This window comes from Gavia stellata, chromosome 8 (genome assembly GCF_030936135.1).
Source record: "Gavia stellata isolate bGavSte3 chromosome 8, bGavSte3.hap2, whole genome shotgun sequence".
Lineage (NCBI taxonomy): Eukaryota > Metazoa > Chordata > Aves > Gaviiformes > Gaviidae > Gavia > Gavia stellata.
Genome location: NC_082601.1, coordinates 9,052,575 through 9,069,392, shown reverse-complemented (window position 1 = coordinate 9,069,392; position 16,818 = coordinate 9,052,575). Strand labels below are relative to the sequence as shown.

At 42.7% G+C, this 16,818-nt stretch overlaps 1 protein-coding gene across 1 annotated transcript; it reads right to left on the bottom strand.

The window, feature by feature from the left end:
• Positions 1–99: 99 nt before the first annotated feature.
• LYPD1 (LY6/PLAUR domain containing 1) lies at positions 100–15,963 on the bottom strand. Its single transcript, XM_059820619.1, has 3 exons — positions 15,912–15,963; positions 14,672–14,809; positions 100–380 (listed from the first exon to the last, which is right to left on the bottom strand). The coding sequence occupies exons 1-3, from the start codon at positions 15,961–15,963 to the stop codon at positions 145–147; spliced, it is 426 nt and encodes a 141-aa protein (XP_059676602.1). The 3' UTR covers positions 100–144.
• Between the last annotated feature and the right edge of the window lie 855 nt (positions 15,964–16,818).

The window sequence follows — 16,818 nt, the reverse complement described above, 5'->3', positions numbered from 1 at the left end:
TATCAGCCCCTCTCTCCCCACAACCACTGAACTTCCCTCGCTGTTGACAGGGATTTGGAAACAAACAGAAAATAATTGTAGTGTCTTTGAAGAAAGGAGGAGACAAGAACAAACTGTGTCAGGGCAAAAAAACTTGCTTGAAGTTTAGCAATACAAAAACAGAAGAGCCAATTTAAGGAGCAGAACAGTGGTTTTCATGTGTGCCCTTGGCACCACAGCAGAATTCCCCCTCTTCTTCGGCCGGGGTCCATTGCAGAGTGGAGTGTTGCAGCAGCTGATACAAACAGAGTTCACCTTTCCTGGAGAACAAAAGGACTGGTACCCAGCAGAGGCTATCAGACACGCTGCTGAAGATGCGCAGGATTTGCGGTACATGATTCCTGTGACACAGAGCAAAGGTTATTTAGTTTGATATGAACATGGTTTTGCTTTACAACATGATTCATGCTTGAAAACTGTTGCAAAACCAGCTTGCATCTCCAAAGCAATGCTGGTGATTAAGCCAGACACCTCAGCTGTGACACAGTTAACAGCTCTGCACTGCAGGAGAAGCACAGTCACTCTGGTTTGGATTTTTCTTTTATTTGATTCTGGTCAGAACCAAAAATATTACAAACTTGATTTACATAATGTATATCAAATGATACATTTCAAAACCAGAATTCTTCATCTTCTGGAATAAGCTGTTTGAATGGCTATAACTGAAATGCAGTTAGTTTGAAAATTACTTTTTTTCTGTGGCTGAACATGTCCGAGTTGTTTAAGGTGTCTAAGTAATTAGTTCTCTATGCTGTCAATTTGTCTTTTGAGCATTTTTTTTCCTTTTCTTGTTTGTATGCCACACAGAGAGAAGTAACCAAGAGTAAAAGGAGAATGACTATCAGCTACACTTTCATCTCCCCCCTCCTCTTTTATTTTTTTAAATAAAAACTAGAAGTACTTTTCCAGGTAATCTCAGTTCTTGCTGTCTTTGAAGCTTAATACCCTCAACAACAAAAGTTTCCATTTGTACAGAAATGGCTTTTCTGAGTTGAAAGTCTTCCTTTTTTAATTTAATTTAAATTAATAATCTAATTAAATTTATATTTTTCTCAAATTGTTTTTACCTGAAAAAGTACATTCTGATGCACATAGCTGTTACTTTAAAATGGCTTATAAAGGATTTAAAATACGTAGTTGCATTTTCCCCTGTCACAGTGGAAAATGGTTGTGGCAGTTCTACCTCTCATTACTCTGAAGTTTTCGTGCAAGTGATACAGTAGAACTTGCGTGTTGGGGAAACATAGACATAACACATAAACAGATAATGGAGGTTTGTTCGTATTGCCTTGGGTTACAAAGAGAGGTAATAAAGGATAATAAAATCACTATTCCTTTTGAATATGGGATTCTCAAAAGTTTTTTTTCTTCTGAAGGGCACGGGAGCAGGATTCCCTTGGAGAAGGGTGCCTCTGCATCCTGTAGCACGGTCCCAGAATGTTTTTAAACACACAGCAATCGAGACTTTTTTTGGAGGCAGTGAAGCAGGAATATGACCTGTAGGTACTGAACTTACAGTACCCGCAGGTACTCGTTCGGTCCCTGGGGACTTCGGAAATAGGCACTACTACAGATACCTCTGCAGCAGCGACTGCCACTGCGCTACTAAGTGCTGTGTATAGCAGCAAAACACTGTTTGTTTGGGTCATGCTTAGAAAGAAGGGTTTCCTGTCTTCAGAGAATTTTAATTAAAGCAATTCTTTTATACTGTCACAATATTGCTGCCATCCCAACAATGCAGGTGTTTCCCTGTTTTGTGTTCTCCCTCTGCAAATCTAAACTCTGAAATGTGTTTTAAAGCTATCTGTCTAGTTAAACTTATGAAGAGAAGCCCTGAAGTCAGTGTTAAATCTTCCTCTGTTGCCAGTGAGCTTCAATCAATCAACACAGCAGGTAGAGCCTTTTCTCAAGAAGGAAGAGGAGCTACAGGCTGTTCTAGCTGTAACAGCAAAGGCACACAGATCAAGAGGCACAATCTTTATTACTATAGTTTGCAAAAAGAATAGAGCTCGCTCTCTGTTGACAAACCACTGCGGTCAACGAGCCTCAACTGTGCTGCCACTGATAGGCTTAAAAGACCCAAATCTCAGCTGACATTTCCCACAAAGACCTGGTGCTTTCTTTGTCCATGCTCCTCCTGCAGTCTTCCAAGAGCTGAGGCAGATATGACCCTTCCCATGGCTATGATTAACTTTTTTCCTTCCCCTTCCCTCTTGAGAAAGGAATCCTGTGTTCAGTGGAACTAGGCACAGCAATTGTTCTGCCATCTCTAACCCCGCATCTCCTCATCACAGATTCCTTCCCAGCAGCTACAGCCACCCACCAAACTCAGCTGTTCCTCAGTCTTCCATATGAACAGCAGTGAATCTCAGCTTTCCCCTCAAAGACCAAGCCTCTAAAAAGCTTTTGATATTGGCAGATTTCCTACTCCTGTTGTTTTATAGATCACTCTTCCTGCCATTTCCTTTTCACAGGATTCCTGCAAAGCCCTGTTCACAATTTGAACTAGGAAGTGATTTATTAGTTTAGGTCCCTGAAATATCACATAGTTTGTAATTTTCCAGGAGACTAGGACGCTAGAATTGTTCAGTGCTGTGAAGAATTAGATAATGCCCTCTGAGGCATGGTTTTCACCAGGCAACTCTGGGAGACCTCTCCTGCAAAAAAAAATCAAAGTCCTGCAGCTTAACTCCATGTGTTTACAACAGCTCTGTTCTCCAGATAAATTCCACAGAATAATCCTGAGCTCCTTTTGAAGTCAAAACACAGTATTCCTGCACAGACCAAAATTTTACAACTCAAAGTTTCATGCACAGGTGGACCATGTTCATGCCTAAATAGAGAGAATAATCTAACCAGTAGTAAAATCCCATTGTAATGCTTCTCCTGTGGCTTTTCTGTAAATATGTCTTACAACAGGAAATTCCGCTCCCAAATGATTGTTTATTCCCATTCCCAGCTCTAGTAATCTGAATTGTAACAAGATTCTTTACAGAACTAAAAGTCAGCACTTCTATCAGGTTTTCAATGGCTACTTGGCTAAAGACATGCCCTTCACATCCAAGTTTTATTTCAAGTACCGATAGATTCTTTTGCGCTCACAAATTAGCTACTATCATACATTAATTGTGCTTTTTACAAAGCATCAGGTTATAAACTGAACTTGATCAGCAGAGAAAGGCTATGCTTTTTCTCTAATTGTGCAGTATCCTTATAGCAAGATAAAATGAAAACAGGCATAGAAGACTGATGGAAAAAGAAGAGAATGTTAACACTACAGGATTGACATTTTTAAAATACTTCAGCCATGACTTCACTTTTTTTCCCCCCCACCATGAGTGTGAAAAAGCAATGACACTTTAAATAATATGAATTAAAGAAAGGCAGGAAAAATACTCTTAAACCTTCTTCCTATCATATTGTGATTCCAGTTTAATTACGGTAGGAAATAAATTAGTACAACTGACTTCCATGGTTTCATGCCAGGGACACTACTCTCCTTGCTCCAGCAAACAGGTTAATGTCCCCCAGTTACTATAGTTTACCCATGGAGTTCAGATGGGACATGAGCATCCTTTCTGGATTATCTCTAGAGATTAATTGCTTTTATATCTCAAGGATGTCCTTCCTCAGACTCCTCTCTTGCAGTGGTTTATTGTACTGTTGAGCCAGTTCTGAAACTATTTCCAAGATCTTCCCGAATCATTCGCCACCAGCAGGCTGAACTGCAGACAGTTCTTCAAAGTGGTTATCTGCCTCATAAGACTCATACCACAGACATAACTGCTAATTACCGGATATTCTTGCTTGAGCAATCAGCTTGATATATTCATTAACACATCACCTAGAAATATAATTGCAAAACTTTCTGGGAGCTTTTCTTCTACCTCTGATTGTTCTGAGTTGCTGGCTAGGCAAGGAGACTACATGTTTTACACTCTGCTTTTACCAGGATGGGGTCATTCCCCGCTACCTACCCTCAACAGTTTACACTAGCGCTCAATTAGTGTATCTACTAATATACAAGTAGTATATTTACTGCCCAGTCTCTTGATGGATGAATACCAAATAATTCATCCTTTTTCACAGCCCCCCCCCCCCCGACAGCAGCATGGGTTCTGCATAGGTGTAGGTACTATAGTGACGTTTTACTATGAAGTACCTACTACTGACCAATTGATTTTCCTTCATTTTGGCTTCAAGGTTTGTGCGGTTGACTGAGGATGCAGTTCAAGTACAAGAATTTTAAAGAGGGGGGAGTACACAAGGCTGGAATATCTGTGTGATAATGCAGTAGTATTCCACATACACCTACTATAACCACTTCCTTTTTTTTTAAAAAAAAAAAGCTTTGGGCTTAAATTGGGCATTGAAAATTTACTCCTAGACTGAGCAACTTGCCCATCGTTACACCTCTTTCTGCCCCACATCTGATCATACATTTAGATAATATCAAGGCCCAAACTACTATTTCTGCAGGACTTCTGCCTTATTCTATGCAATGAAGTGATGGTGTAAATCTCAAGGCTTTTCTATAGTTCCTGCTTGTAATACTGATTTTCTCACCTAGATCCATTCTATACACACACTCCCCACAACTGCCAAGCTCAACCCCCCTGCTTAGCTGCAGCTCAGTCCTGTGTATCCGCACCCTGGCACTCCGTTTTGGCCACAAGCAGGTGCATTCAGTCTTGATAGCAACAAACAATTCATGCTACAATTTATTCAAATCCAAAAGTGAGAGTTCTTCCACCTACCCTGTCTGCAGAGCCCAGTACACGTTCTCTTGAGTAACAGCTTAACTTGTTACTAGGACAACCAAAAAAGGTGACATCACACCTACTTCTTACATTGTGTGTATGCAGAAGGCACCAGAAGATCCAAGCTTTTTCTCTTACTGCTTGAAAAGGATCTCATTAGGCACCTCCGATTCTTCTGTTACAGCAGGTACAGACAAAAAAGAGCAAGTGTAAGCATGACTCCAACTTAAGAGCCAACCATAATCCAAGCAGCGTGTAACTTTAGTCTGCATCTGTACTCTCAAGACTGTCCTTGAGCAAAATACAGAGAGTCTCTGAAGCCAAAATAGGCAACTAGGATACCACCTCTGAGATCAGCGATCTAATTTCCAAAAAAGACAGTCACCTTCCCACTCTATGACCCAACTACTCTGAAAACGCCTTCTGCAACGGCACACCTCAGCAGGAAATTACAGCCCTCTGCTTCACCCCAGAAGTCTATGGCCTCATCGCTACAAAACTCTTAGCTGTAAGTTTGACGCCTGTCAAGTAGACAATGTTGCTTTACCCAACGCTAACTTTTCCAAGCCAAATGCTCTATCTCATGGGCTATGACTGACACTCCTCATTTTTAAATAAAGCTTTTGCTACAGTGTTTTGTACATATCCAATTCCATAGGCATGCATAAAGTCAGATTTGTCTTCTGCAACTCATTCCACAAACACTGCTTTAGCAAAATCTGCACGTACTCTGAGTATGCCTGCTGCATCAAACCTTTTGGAGCATTAGAAAAGAGTCTGTGCCCAACGAGGGTCCAGGAACAAGGCATCCTTGAGAAGTCTCAAAACCACCTTTTCAAGATTGGACCAGGAGTTGGAGACATACACAGAGCTGTAGCTTCAGGCATGTAGAAGAGTTTTTAATCTTAAGGAACTCAAAGTTTGAAGGCAGATCAAGACAAGTTTTGAGGCGGGCTGTTACGACTTTGGCAGAATTTCTTCTCTCAGCTCTTTTAGATTTGGTGCTTAATCTTGCCGATCTCCTCCAAGCAAAAGGCAGAAAACCAGCCAACAATGGACAATTCACGTTGTGGCACATGCAACCCATGAGAAGCCCCCAACAGTTGTCCCAGCTCTAGCGTTAGCATGCTTTCATGATTTGTATGCGATTTGTTTTGGGTGTTCTCTTAATGTTCCTGTTCATAAAGAAAAGCATAAGGACCACGTATATGTACTGATACTCCCCCTTTGTTTTAGTAACCCGAACAGTTCCAATTATCTTATTTCACTGAAACTTTCAATTTTCTGGTCTTGGTGAATCTGCAAGTTTTCCTTCTTGTTGGGCTTAGACTTGATGTCTTGTCTGCCTATCCATGCGTGTTTTGTGATTTTGATTATATATTTAATCATTTATTTCTTGCCCTAAACTGTCACTTGCTTACCCTCTACCTGAGTGACATTCAGTACCCAGGAGTTATAAAAGCTCTTTTTGTGATGTCTGCTGAAATCTAAAATGAGAACTTATATTAGCAAAACCAACATGTAAGCATTTACTATCCCTTTCTGAGGTACATAAAATATACATGTGACTATTTCTGGATTTTACTATATCAGTAATGTTCAAAATTGGGTTCAGACCACATACAAATAGGCTTCTAAATTATGGTTTTTAGTTTTCATATTAGGTTTTATGCCCATCTTTTTATGCCTTCAGTGGTTTTGCTATGATAAGTGTCTATTCCTTAGCAAGTACCTGTTTCCATACATCATACAGTGACAGACTGCAAAAGGTCCCATTGTGATTTGCTCTCCATTTTCTAGAGAAGGTGATTATAAATATTTTATCTAATAAGGTCCTAAATATCTTAGAAGGTGACTGAATGTTGAAAAGCAATCATTCTTCTGACATTGTGCTTCCCCAAACAGTCGTGGGTTTAGTCAGATCATGTTTTTATTGGTTTAAAGTATGAATTAAGCTTCCCCAGCACAAATCCTTTCATCTCTGATTGCAAATGCACTGTTAAAAAAGCAGCCTAAGCCAGTGTGAAGTATAACCATATCCAACCATGTCCTCTGTGTTTCATTTTACACTAACTCTTCCTATCCTCATCCTCTCAACTTCTCTGGAGCTCACAAGTGGTTTAAATAATTTGCACCTTGCCAGAAATTTTATCCTGAAATTTACTAATTGCCTTATGAACAGCTAATTAAATACTGTAAGCAACCACGATCATTGTTTTCCAGATGAAAACACAGAGGCACTGAAAATGCACTGAAATGAAAGTGACTTGAAATCTATTGCAAAGCTATGTCACACACTTCCCAATTTTTAATCCTGTGTTTTAGGACTGCCGCTATTTTATCCCGACACCCTCCCTTTGATACATTTAATAGACAAGCTAAAAGCATGTTCATGCCATTAGGCTCTTGGAGAGTATACAATTTAGTAAAAAATATCACCAACACAACACCCACAACCCCTACCCCCAAAACCAAACCAAAATAAAACACTTCCCCCCACCCCCCACCTGGTTGAATTAGCATATTTTCATCATAATTTTCTATGAAAGCTTACTCAGTATCATCACAACTCCTCCATACGTTTAGCAGTTTTAAAAAGTTGCACTTTTTTGCATAAACTAATAGGAGGCTTTTGACAATGAAAGACTGGCCTCCTCACTCTCCTTCTGACCCTAAGTGACATGACATCTTGCAGAAATTAAATAATCTTAGAAGAAAATTGGACATTTGTTGACCGACAGAGGACAAGGGTTTGGATTACTGTGATATCACTTTGTAAGTCATGCCTTCTAATTCTGGTATTGGAAATATGAATCAAAACTGCATTGTTAATAATCGTAAATAACGGCACAAAGTAGTCTTTGTCATCGCTTGCAGTATCACAAAGCGGAGGCAAGGCATTAAACTGCTTAAAAATGCATAGGCTGAGAAAGTTAAGTACAGCTGCTAATGGTGGTATTATCAAATAATTTTTTAAAGCCACAGGAGGCTACAAACCACAAGTCAAAGCTTAACTTTCACCTGCATATCTAATTCTTTTGTTTTCTACTGTCCTTACTCATTTCTCTATTCACCAATGCAGACTTCCAGTCAAGCACTAAAATATACAATCTTTCACACAAAGCTGGCTCACAGCCTTCCATCATCTGTGCTCTCCTGATATAAAGGTGGGTAAATGCCTTGGATATCAAGATCAAAACATACATTATCTTCCAGCAAGAGAGGTGAACTTAGACTTGATCTTCAGAATCGTGTATGAGTATTTTTCTTGACAATCCTTATCGGATGAAATTAACTGGGAAGCCACAGTCCTTATGCCTTTACAAATGTTAAAATGCTGTATACCCTTGTAATAAGTCCCATAAATAATTTTACATGTGAATAGTCTTGTTGCATCCTACTAATTAATGCCCTTACCAATTTCAATGGAATGGCTCACAGGTTTACACTTGCATGCCAGTACCTTTGAAATCCATTCAGCTTTTATATCTTTAGCTATTCTCATGTTCACAGTTTTGCAGCCTGTTCAACTTCAGAGTACGATTTGCCTGGGTTTTGTATTACTTTCTCCACATTCAAAGACTCATTGATAATTTGGCAAAATAAGTTATATCAAGTTTTCAAAAAAAATATCCAGACTACAAAGGAAAAATGGAAATGAAAACAGTTTGGATTAATTAAAACACACATGCCAATCTTCTGATAAGGTCACTGGGAGCTAAAAGAAGCGATAGGGTCAGGCCATAAGAAGTTTTTGGAAACACAGACTCATTTGTGTGTGAAATGCAGTAGGAAACTCTTAAAGGAGGTTTAAGAGACACCAAGCTGTGGGCACTGTATCCTCACAAAATTAATTTGTATACCTTTCATACAAGTCTGAGAAATAAAATAACATAAAAAGCTATTGTCCATGTCCTATGAAAAATGAAATTCACCGGACCAGATACCATAACTTCCGTAAAATAATACAGCCCTTCATCAGTTCTGCACTCGGATCTTTGTCACATCTTTCAACTCATGAACTGCTTGGACTGTTAACTCCACTGTTGCTTTTCTACATCTAAAGGCAGTCAGAACAGCAATCTACTACATACTGTCTGTAATTTCTCCTTACCTGATGCACTTAGTTCAGTTCATCCCATACGTGGCTGGAAGTTTTCTCAGCAGCCCAAAAACTGGAAGGAATCTACTAGTAAGAAAAGAGCTATGCCATCTGAAAAAGTGTTTCTGAATGGTAACGTATCCACAGCTCCAAGTTTTCAGCACACGGTAGAAATTAACAGTATATATTGTAAGTCTTTTATTCAGCATCAAAAATGAACTGCATGTTTCCAATATTGGTTACTATGTCTTCATTTCACTGGGTACCTGGTAGCACGAGGTATGATGTTATAGGTAACAACTGCCACATGCCAAGTTTTTTTTTTTTTTTTTAATTGTCAGTAAAGATTTATTATATTATGCTTTACTTTGATTAAAAAAAATAAAATCTAATGTTCTTTTATGTTGATATGCTTTGACCAGAAGAGACAGTGTAGAAGAAAATAAAAATAAAAAAATCCACCACCAGCTCAGTGGATGTTTCCTACTGTTTCTAAATGGATACTGGGGATGGAGCTATTACCTATAAAACTTTAATGCTTACAGTGATTCTGAAGACATTAAACTTTGTTTGCTGTTTTAATCATTTTGTCAATAAATGTACACCAGAGTACAATCTCCCCGTGATACAAGTATGCAATCAGTATCAGTACTAATGCTGTACATGAAAACAGAAAACAGTATATGCTTCTGTAATCCTTAACAGCCATACACGAAGCAACTTAATCATGGCAGCAACGCAGCAAGATAAAAAAAAGTAATAATCACAGGTAAAGAATTTAACGTAGGCCAACTCATCACACAATTTAAGATGCTGCTTTCCTCTGCCTGATAAAACAAATGACTGGGAAACCAATACTGAGAAGAGTTAAATAAATGAATAAAGAAATTTACAGTTCAACAGTGAGATGATGATGTTTTTCGTGATGTTCCCATGCACTACTTTTAAGCACACAATTACAGCAATTGCTTTAATTACACTGCAGGATTATATACTATGTAAATACATTAAAAGGACCGTTCATAAACCAAACAAATGAAAGAAGTTTCTTATTGCAGATCAACAAAAATAATGAGGTGGTTTCCCAATTCACTTGTAAAGGAAAATTCATAAATAATCTTAGTTTTACATAGACAGGCATTTTAAAATATCAGTCTTGCTACGGTGGATCATTTTTTTTCCTTTGTAAAAGTACGTTCACAACTGCATTAGAGCACAAGGCATATTGTTCAAAACATACACATGGGCACACTTACTTACAGTGAGTTCTGAGACATTCAGACTTGCTACCTTTCTGGGCCGATCCTTCATGCTTTATTCCTTTCTGATCTATTCGCATTCCAAGTTTCATTTTGTCCTAAGTAGGTTTTAGATCAGCCTTAATGCTCAGGTAGCTCTTGCCGTCAGTAAAAGGTAAGCTTGATTAGCAGTATGTTTTCTATGATTTATGTATAAAAGCATACAACATTATATACTCATCTACATATCATCAAGATGTATCATCTGATCCCAATATACTGTGGGATTTCTTTGTTCCTACACATATTCTAAAAACGAAGGAGCACTGACATTTTTAAGTTAAAAGTTCATAGATGGGAAGGAGAGAGACAAGTGGGAGAGGGGAATCTGCCATGAGTATTTCCACAAAGTATCTGCAAGTGGAATTATTATAAGCAAGAACTTTGTCCTTTGTCAAACATTTCATTTACACAATTTTCCGACACCTGCTCATCCAGCTGAGGAATGCACTGGAAACGTATCCTTTACAGTGGTTTCTGTGGGACAAAAATTACTTGGTGCAGTCTTCGTTGCCACTTCCCATACTCACCATTCTTCCCTCTAAAGGAATAAAGCACCTTTTTTTTTTTTTAAGATTAAATTAACAAATTAGTTCGTAAGATTTTGCATCGCAGGCAAAATACTGTTCTGTCCTTCCGTATCTCCCACTGGAACAGAATTGTTAACATAACTGCATAAAACTTGTTCTAGCAAAATTTTTAAATACAACTCTGCTTGAAGTGAGAAAAATATTTTGTCATTTACTTGACAAAGTCTTCAACTCTGTGCACTGACAGATCTCTGAAGTGCAACTGCAATATAAACTGCCATAGCAAAGCGCATGTTTGCAGGGGAGGCAGAATTATACTAGTTCCACATAATCACTTAATCAGATACATGCTGACATACTGCTCAATTCTCAATTCATTTTAAGTTGTGCAATGGAGCAAATTTCTACCTGATACTACAAACACCTGGGATAACATGCCTGCCGATCTAATTCAAAGTATTAGTGACTAATAACCTGCACTTGTAGCTACTCACATCAGAGGCTGTCACAGTAACAGCCACTTTTTAAGCTCTGGGTTAGGAACTTGCCTATGCTGCTCTTATTTCTCACCTGAAACAGAAAAGTACTTCTTAAGATTGGTTCTCCAGAAACTGAGATAATGTTCTGAGAACACAGTGACCTTTAAAGTACTAACCCCAATTTTTATAGCAAGTGAAGAGGAGGGGTTTGCTTAACTATGATGAGGCATAAGGAACTATCTACAAGATAAATGAAGAAAACTGCACAGAGTTGTAGCTTTCCACTGTGTTCTTTACAGAAAGTTTAATACAGAAACGAAGCTGAGCCACAGAGCTGTCATCGCACAACTCAGTGGACACTAACACACACCTAAGGAGAAAAAGTCACTGGCTACAAGCTGGGGACTATATTGTAGGCACACCACAGAATGGAAGTCAGCGACCCCCTTAATAGCAAAACAAACACACGGATTAATGCATACTGCAATGGAAGGGTGACTACATCAATAGGTTACTGATTCAGACCATGAACTTTGTCTCAAAATATTGCATTTAACTTTTAAATAAGGTTTAGGAGAACTTGTAACATTTTGCTCACTGACACGGCTATATTTTATTAAGAACAAAAATGGGTTAGTCTATAAAAATTAAATTATACTCCTTTGACTGTATCTAGTCAAGAGGAAAAACTCTAATTATGAGATTGTGCTGTCAAATAAATGCAAATTCACATCTTTCATATTCTGGGTTAAAAATTCAAACTCAAGTCTATTATAAATTAGAATCAATATTTGAAACATTTCAGCTTTCAGTGATAAGCAACAACCAAAAGAATCAAGTTATGAAATATACTGGTAGAAGTAGAATGAATTATTAAATAAAACTTGGGAGAATAAGGCATTTATATTACACACATTTAAATATCAATTAGGGAAAAAACCAATAAAGGATGATGAACTGAATCATGTCTGTTTTACAACCAATCCTCTCTAGAATTGACTGAGGATAACAGAGAAACTAAGCTTGCAATGTAAATTTCACTTAATTTGAAATAGTTAAGTTAAAAATTTAAATTTATTCACTAGCTGAAATTTACGATCTCTAAGCTTAAAATGAATAAGAACTGCATTTACAGAAGTAAATTAAATAAAATAGAACAGTGGTACCTGCTATGCACAGCATACTAGTTACCTCCTAAAGGGAAAATCCAAGCTCAGAGACAATATAAAATTGCACAGAAAAAAACCTCACCCAGACCTTTCTTCTAAGAGCTCCTTATTTACTATATTGCAAACCACTTTCTTCATAGGAGTAAGGACAAGTTATGCAGCAATGTATGTCTAAAATTTATTAGAACAGTTCCCATTTGCATTTCCAATGTGCCACAGTCACATTGGCCAGACTGCAGCCCTGCCTGCTAGCCTGAGAGAAGATTCATGACTGACGACCCCATCCCACACAGGCAGCACACAAGTGGCTGTCTCTAACACATCCACGGCTGCGTGTATGCTCACGTGTGTGCCCACTTATCCAGAAGAGTTGCACTTCAATCTGTGAGGGGTTTACTTGACTGAAAACACTTTTCTGAGATTCACCTGAAGGGAAGGTAACAGGTATGTTTCTGGAAGCTGATATAGTCTGAGGTTGTACTGAAATGAAAACTTGAAGGAACCAGGGAAGATATTAAAAAAACCCCAACAAAAAAGCAACACCAAATAACTGTTAAGAATTAAATGAGAACTGACTTTTTTGTCTGTGTCTATATACCACGTTGATAGCCCTTCGAGTTGCCACAGCATCCATTCAAACCCATTAGAAGTACCGTAGAAGCTGCGGTGTGCAGACAGCAAAGCCTTCAAACATTCATTTAGAGATACTCGGACTTTAAAAGCATCTTGCAAGCCGTAACTATCTCCTATCTCCACCACCCTTTCCAAGTAAATTTGAAATAAAATACTCCAACAATACATAGCTTGAAAGAGACTAATCTTCCTTTAAACATACAGCTTTTTTCTATACACTGGAGAGCTTCTAAATATTTCACAGAAACACAGTCACTGTGGATGGTGTTACCCAGGATGAAACAAAAGTGCCAGCAGTTCAGCTACTGTTGACAGGTAACAATAATTCTTATGATTTTTCTACGATTCCTAATGTAGTGATCTGAAACTACCAGCAAAAGCAGAACTACCTGATTGAAAAGCACTTTGAAAATACCAATTAATAGTTTCCTAATGCAAAGAACCAGTGTTACTGTTCAAGCTGGAGGCTGTACACATTTGCTAGGTAGAGAGGGATTCTGCTGTTACTGAAGGACTGGCTGAGAAAGGACAGCCTACAGCTTGATTTACATTAACAGTGTAACAGCAGTCCTTTACATCAGTAAACTCCATGCTCTAAAGGACTGCCCTCAGCGGCAAGATGCGGGGTCCCAAAGAGCAGCTTCCCCTTAAATCCGGGTTGTGAACTCCCAACCTGCCCTCTGTTCCTAAAGCCTACCGCTTGGTACAGAGGTCACATCTACGTTGAGGCGCAGCAGTGAGTTACTGCTAGCTTGCCCTTATTAATGCCTAGCATCTTAAGGGCTGTCTGCAGAAGAGCAGGATGCTACACGAACTCCAACTCCCACAAACATGTTTCCTTGCCACCTCACCCAACCCTTAAGTCCCCAACAAAGCTGTAGCCGCCTACTCACGTAGATGGCTACAGAGCAACGTGGTGGTCTAAAAACCGAGAAAGTTCTCCCAAAATCTCAAATGCCTTCCATGATGCTGAATAAAAAAAAGCAATTTACAGCACAGCTCAAAAGACAATACAGGCGAGACACAGAATCACAGCTAGTTTCCTCTTGAACACATTTATCTCCAAATACGCTAACTTAATTACAGCATGGGAAAAACCCCCTTGGACTTAGAAAATGAGTATGGCAAATATATCCATTTGTGCCCCTCTCTTCCCCCCAAACAAGTTCGTTTTACCCTTCTCTCCCTTTTGCTTGATGTTTTCTTTTATGGATGAAAGCAAAGATGACTAAACTTTCCTTCCCTTAAGATGAACCTTCAGAGTATATGAATTGCTAGAGTAAATAAAGGAGGGAATTACTAATTTAATGCTCTTCCATCTCTTGGGGAAAAAGCCCATGTAATTAACTGTAATGAGATTAAACTAACTTGTTGTTATTAATTTCCCAGTGCTCGGAAACTAAATCTGAGACCCCTAAGACTGTGTATTAACAGCTTTATCAACACTTGGCTTGCATCCTTCAGTTTTTACACCAGTTTTAAAGGAAAATGATTAACTTTATTGAGTTGCAAAGTCCCTCAGAAGTCCAAGAAATTGAATCTGGTCCCTTTAGGTAGGAATGCCAGATTCATCTGTAGCTGAAAACTGTGAATGGGTGGAGCCAAAAGCAACAAATACCATCCAACACAAATAAACAAAAGCATAACTATTAAATTCTTACCAAAACTTTTTTCCATTACTTCTTTCTGACACATATCTTGAACATTCACTGTACAATTCACGATGAACTCTGGAGAAGAGCAGTCATTGTTTAGCTGGAACTCCTCACACTGGTAGCACTGTATTTGCAAACCCAAACCTGGAACAGATAGAATTTTGTTCATAATAATAATAGCAATAATATTTAAAAAAACCCAAACACGTGCCAGACGTCTTCCTTATCTTTCCCTCACCGCATTTTGCTGTTCCTAACTGCTCAACGGCTCGGCGAAAGTACGACTTGGACAAAAATAACGTAGAACAAACGTGTCGCCCACTCAGCTGAAGCTCCCTCTTAGGTGCTCAGCACCTGGTTAAGACGCGGGCTCCCTTCCGTGGGGACTCCGGGGCGGACGGGCGGCGGCTCCGCCGCTCCGCTCCTGCCTCCGCGGTGCTGGGGACGCTGCCGCCAGCAGGCGGCGGGAACCGGCCCCAGCCCCGCAGCCGCTGCCCCTCGCCCGGCCGGCCGGCCCCGGGCTGCCCTCAGCGCGGCGGGCTAAGAACTACCCGCGCTCCGGAGAGAGCAACCCCGCTAACAGGTACGCTTCGGCTCTCATCTGCGCCGACGGGTTTACTTAGCTACTAATTCATTACAAATGATTTAATTACTATTTTGCCACGCACGATTACAGCTGCGGAGCATCCTTCGCCTCCCTCCTTTATCATGCAAACGAGGCGCTCCGCACGACTCGCCCGGAGCCGCTCCTCCCCGCCCTCCGCTGGGCCCCGCGCCGCAGCGCGGCGGCTGCCGGACCCCGTCGGGGAGCAGCGCCTCGTCCCGCAGCGGCGACCCCCACTCCGCGTCTCCCCTCCGCCGGCGGGACCGAGCCTGCTCCCCGCCGGGGCTGACCGCCAGCCCACCGCCCGGAGGAGGTGTGCGCCGCGCTGGCGGTCAGCAGGCGGCATCCTACGAGTCCGGTGCCGGGCGCTGCCTCGCCTCGCCCGGCGGGCGGCCGGCGCCGGGGACACCGGGCCGGGCTGCGCCCTCGCCGGCGCCGGGGAGCTCCCCGGACCGCAGGCAGGACAGCGGGCTCCGCTGCCCCGCGCGATGTGCGCGGCCGCGGGGTTCCCGCTGAGCGCCCGGCAGCGGCTCCGTCGAGGGGCTACGAGGGTACGAAGCCTCCCCGCGGCCGCTGCGGGCAGCGCTGGGCAGCCCGGGCTCGCCGGAGGCACCTCCGGGGGAGCGGCGCGGAGCGCCTTACCTGGAGCCAGGCACAATCCCCAGAAAGTTACAGCGAGGAGGAAGAGCCGCATCCTCCCGGAGCCGCGGCCGCCGGGCTGGCGTGCAGTCGCGAAGGGGCATCAGAAGGAGGAAGGCAGCGGAGGCGCCGCGCACTTGTGCCGCCTCCCCGCCGCCTCCGCTGCGGAGAGGCGCCCCGGGAGCAGGCGGCGGAGCCCGCCCGGCTCCCGCCCTGCCCAGCCCCGCGCCGCGCTCCAGCCTCGGCGGAGTTGAGCGGCGAGACTGGAAGAAACGGTACGAGAAGCGAGAGCTGGGGGGCGGCTCCCCCCTCCCGCCCCCAGCACCATGTGATGCCGGCGGAGCGGGGCGGGGATCCCCGCCAGCCGCCCCGCACCTTCCCTCGCCGGGCGCGCTTCGGGGACGGGGAGAGAGAAAGTTGAGGGAGAGAGAGGAGGCGCCGCTCCTGCCCCCGCGCGCAGCCCGGAGCTCGGCCCGCGCCGCCAAGTCGGCGGCCAACTCGCACGGCGCTGCGGCGGGCTCCCGCGACCCTCTGCCCGCCGGGGCGGCTCGCTCACGCCTCCTCCGCGCCCCGGGGGGCGGCTGCGAGCCACAGGCACCCGGCCCCGTGCGGCGGCTCGCCCCGGCCCCCTCCGCTTCCCCGCCCGCCCGAGGCCCACAGGTGGCTGCCGGAGCGCGCCGGGGAGGACGCGGGGGGCGAGCTACGGGCCGGGCCGCGAGTAGCGCAACGGCCGCGCTGCGAGGCTTCCCTCGTCTCCCACATGCGCCCGGCACAGCGCTCCTTCCCGGGGAGGGAGTGAGGGAAGGCGCGGCCCCACGCGTGGCCCCTCACTGTGACAGGCGCTGTCCGCTCCCCTCGGCCCCGTGGAAGGGAATTCAAGCTCAAAAGAGGGGGAGAAACGGGCGCGGCG

Excerpts from the sequence above, each read along its gene's own strand:
- LYPD1 (XM_059820619.1), bottom strand. The coding sequence starts at position 15,963 with ATGCGGCTCTTCCTCCTCGCTGTAACTTTCTGGGGATTGTGCCTGGCT. Across the intron at positions 14,810-15,911 it reads GGGATTGTGCCTGGCTCCAG|GTTTGGGTTTGCAAATACAG; the intron begins GTAAGGCGCTCC and ends TATCTGTTCCAG. Across the intron at positions 381-14,671 it reads AGTAATGGAAAAAAGTTTTG|GAATCATGTACCGCAAATCC; the intron begins GTAAGAATTTAA and ends TCTGTGTCACAG.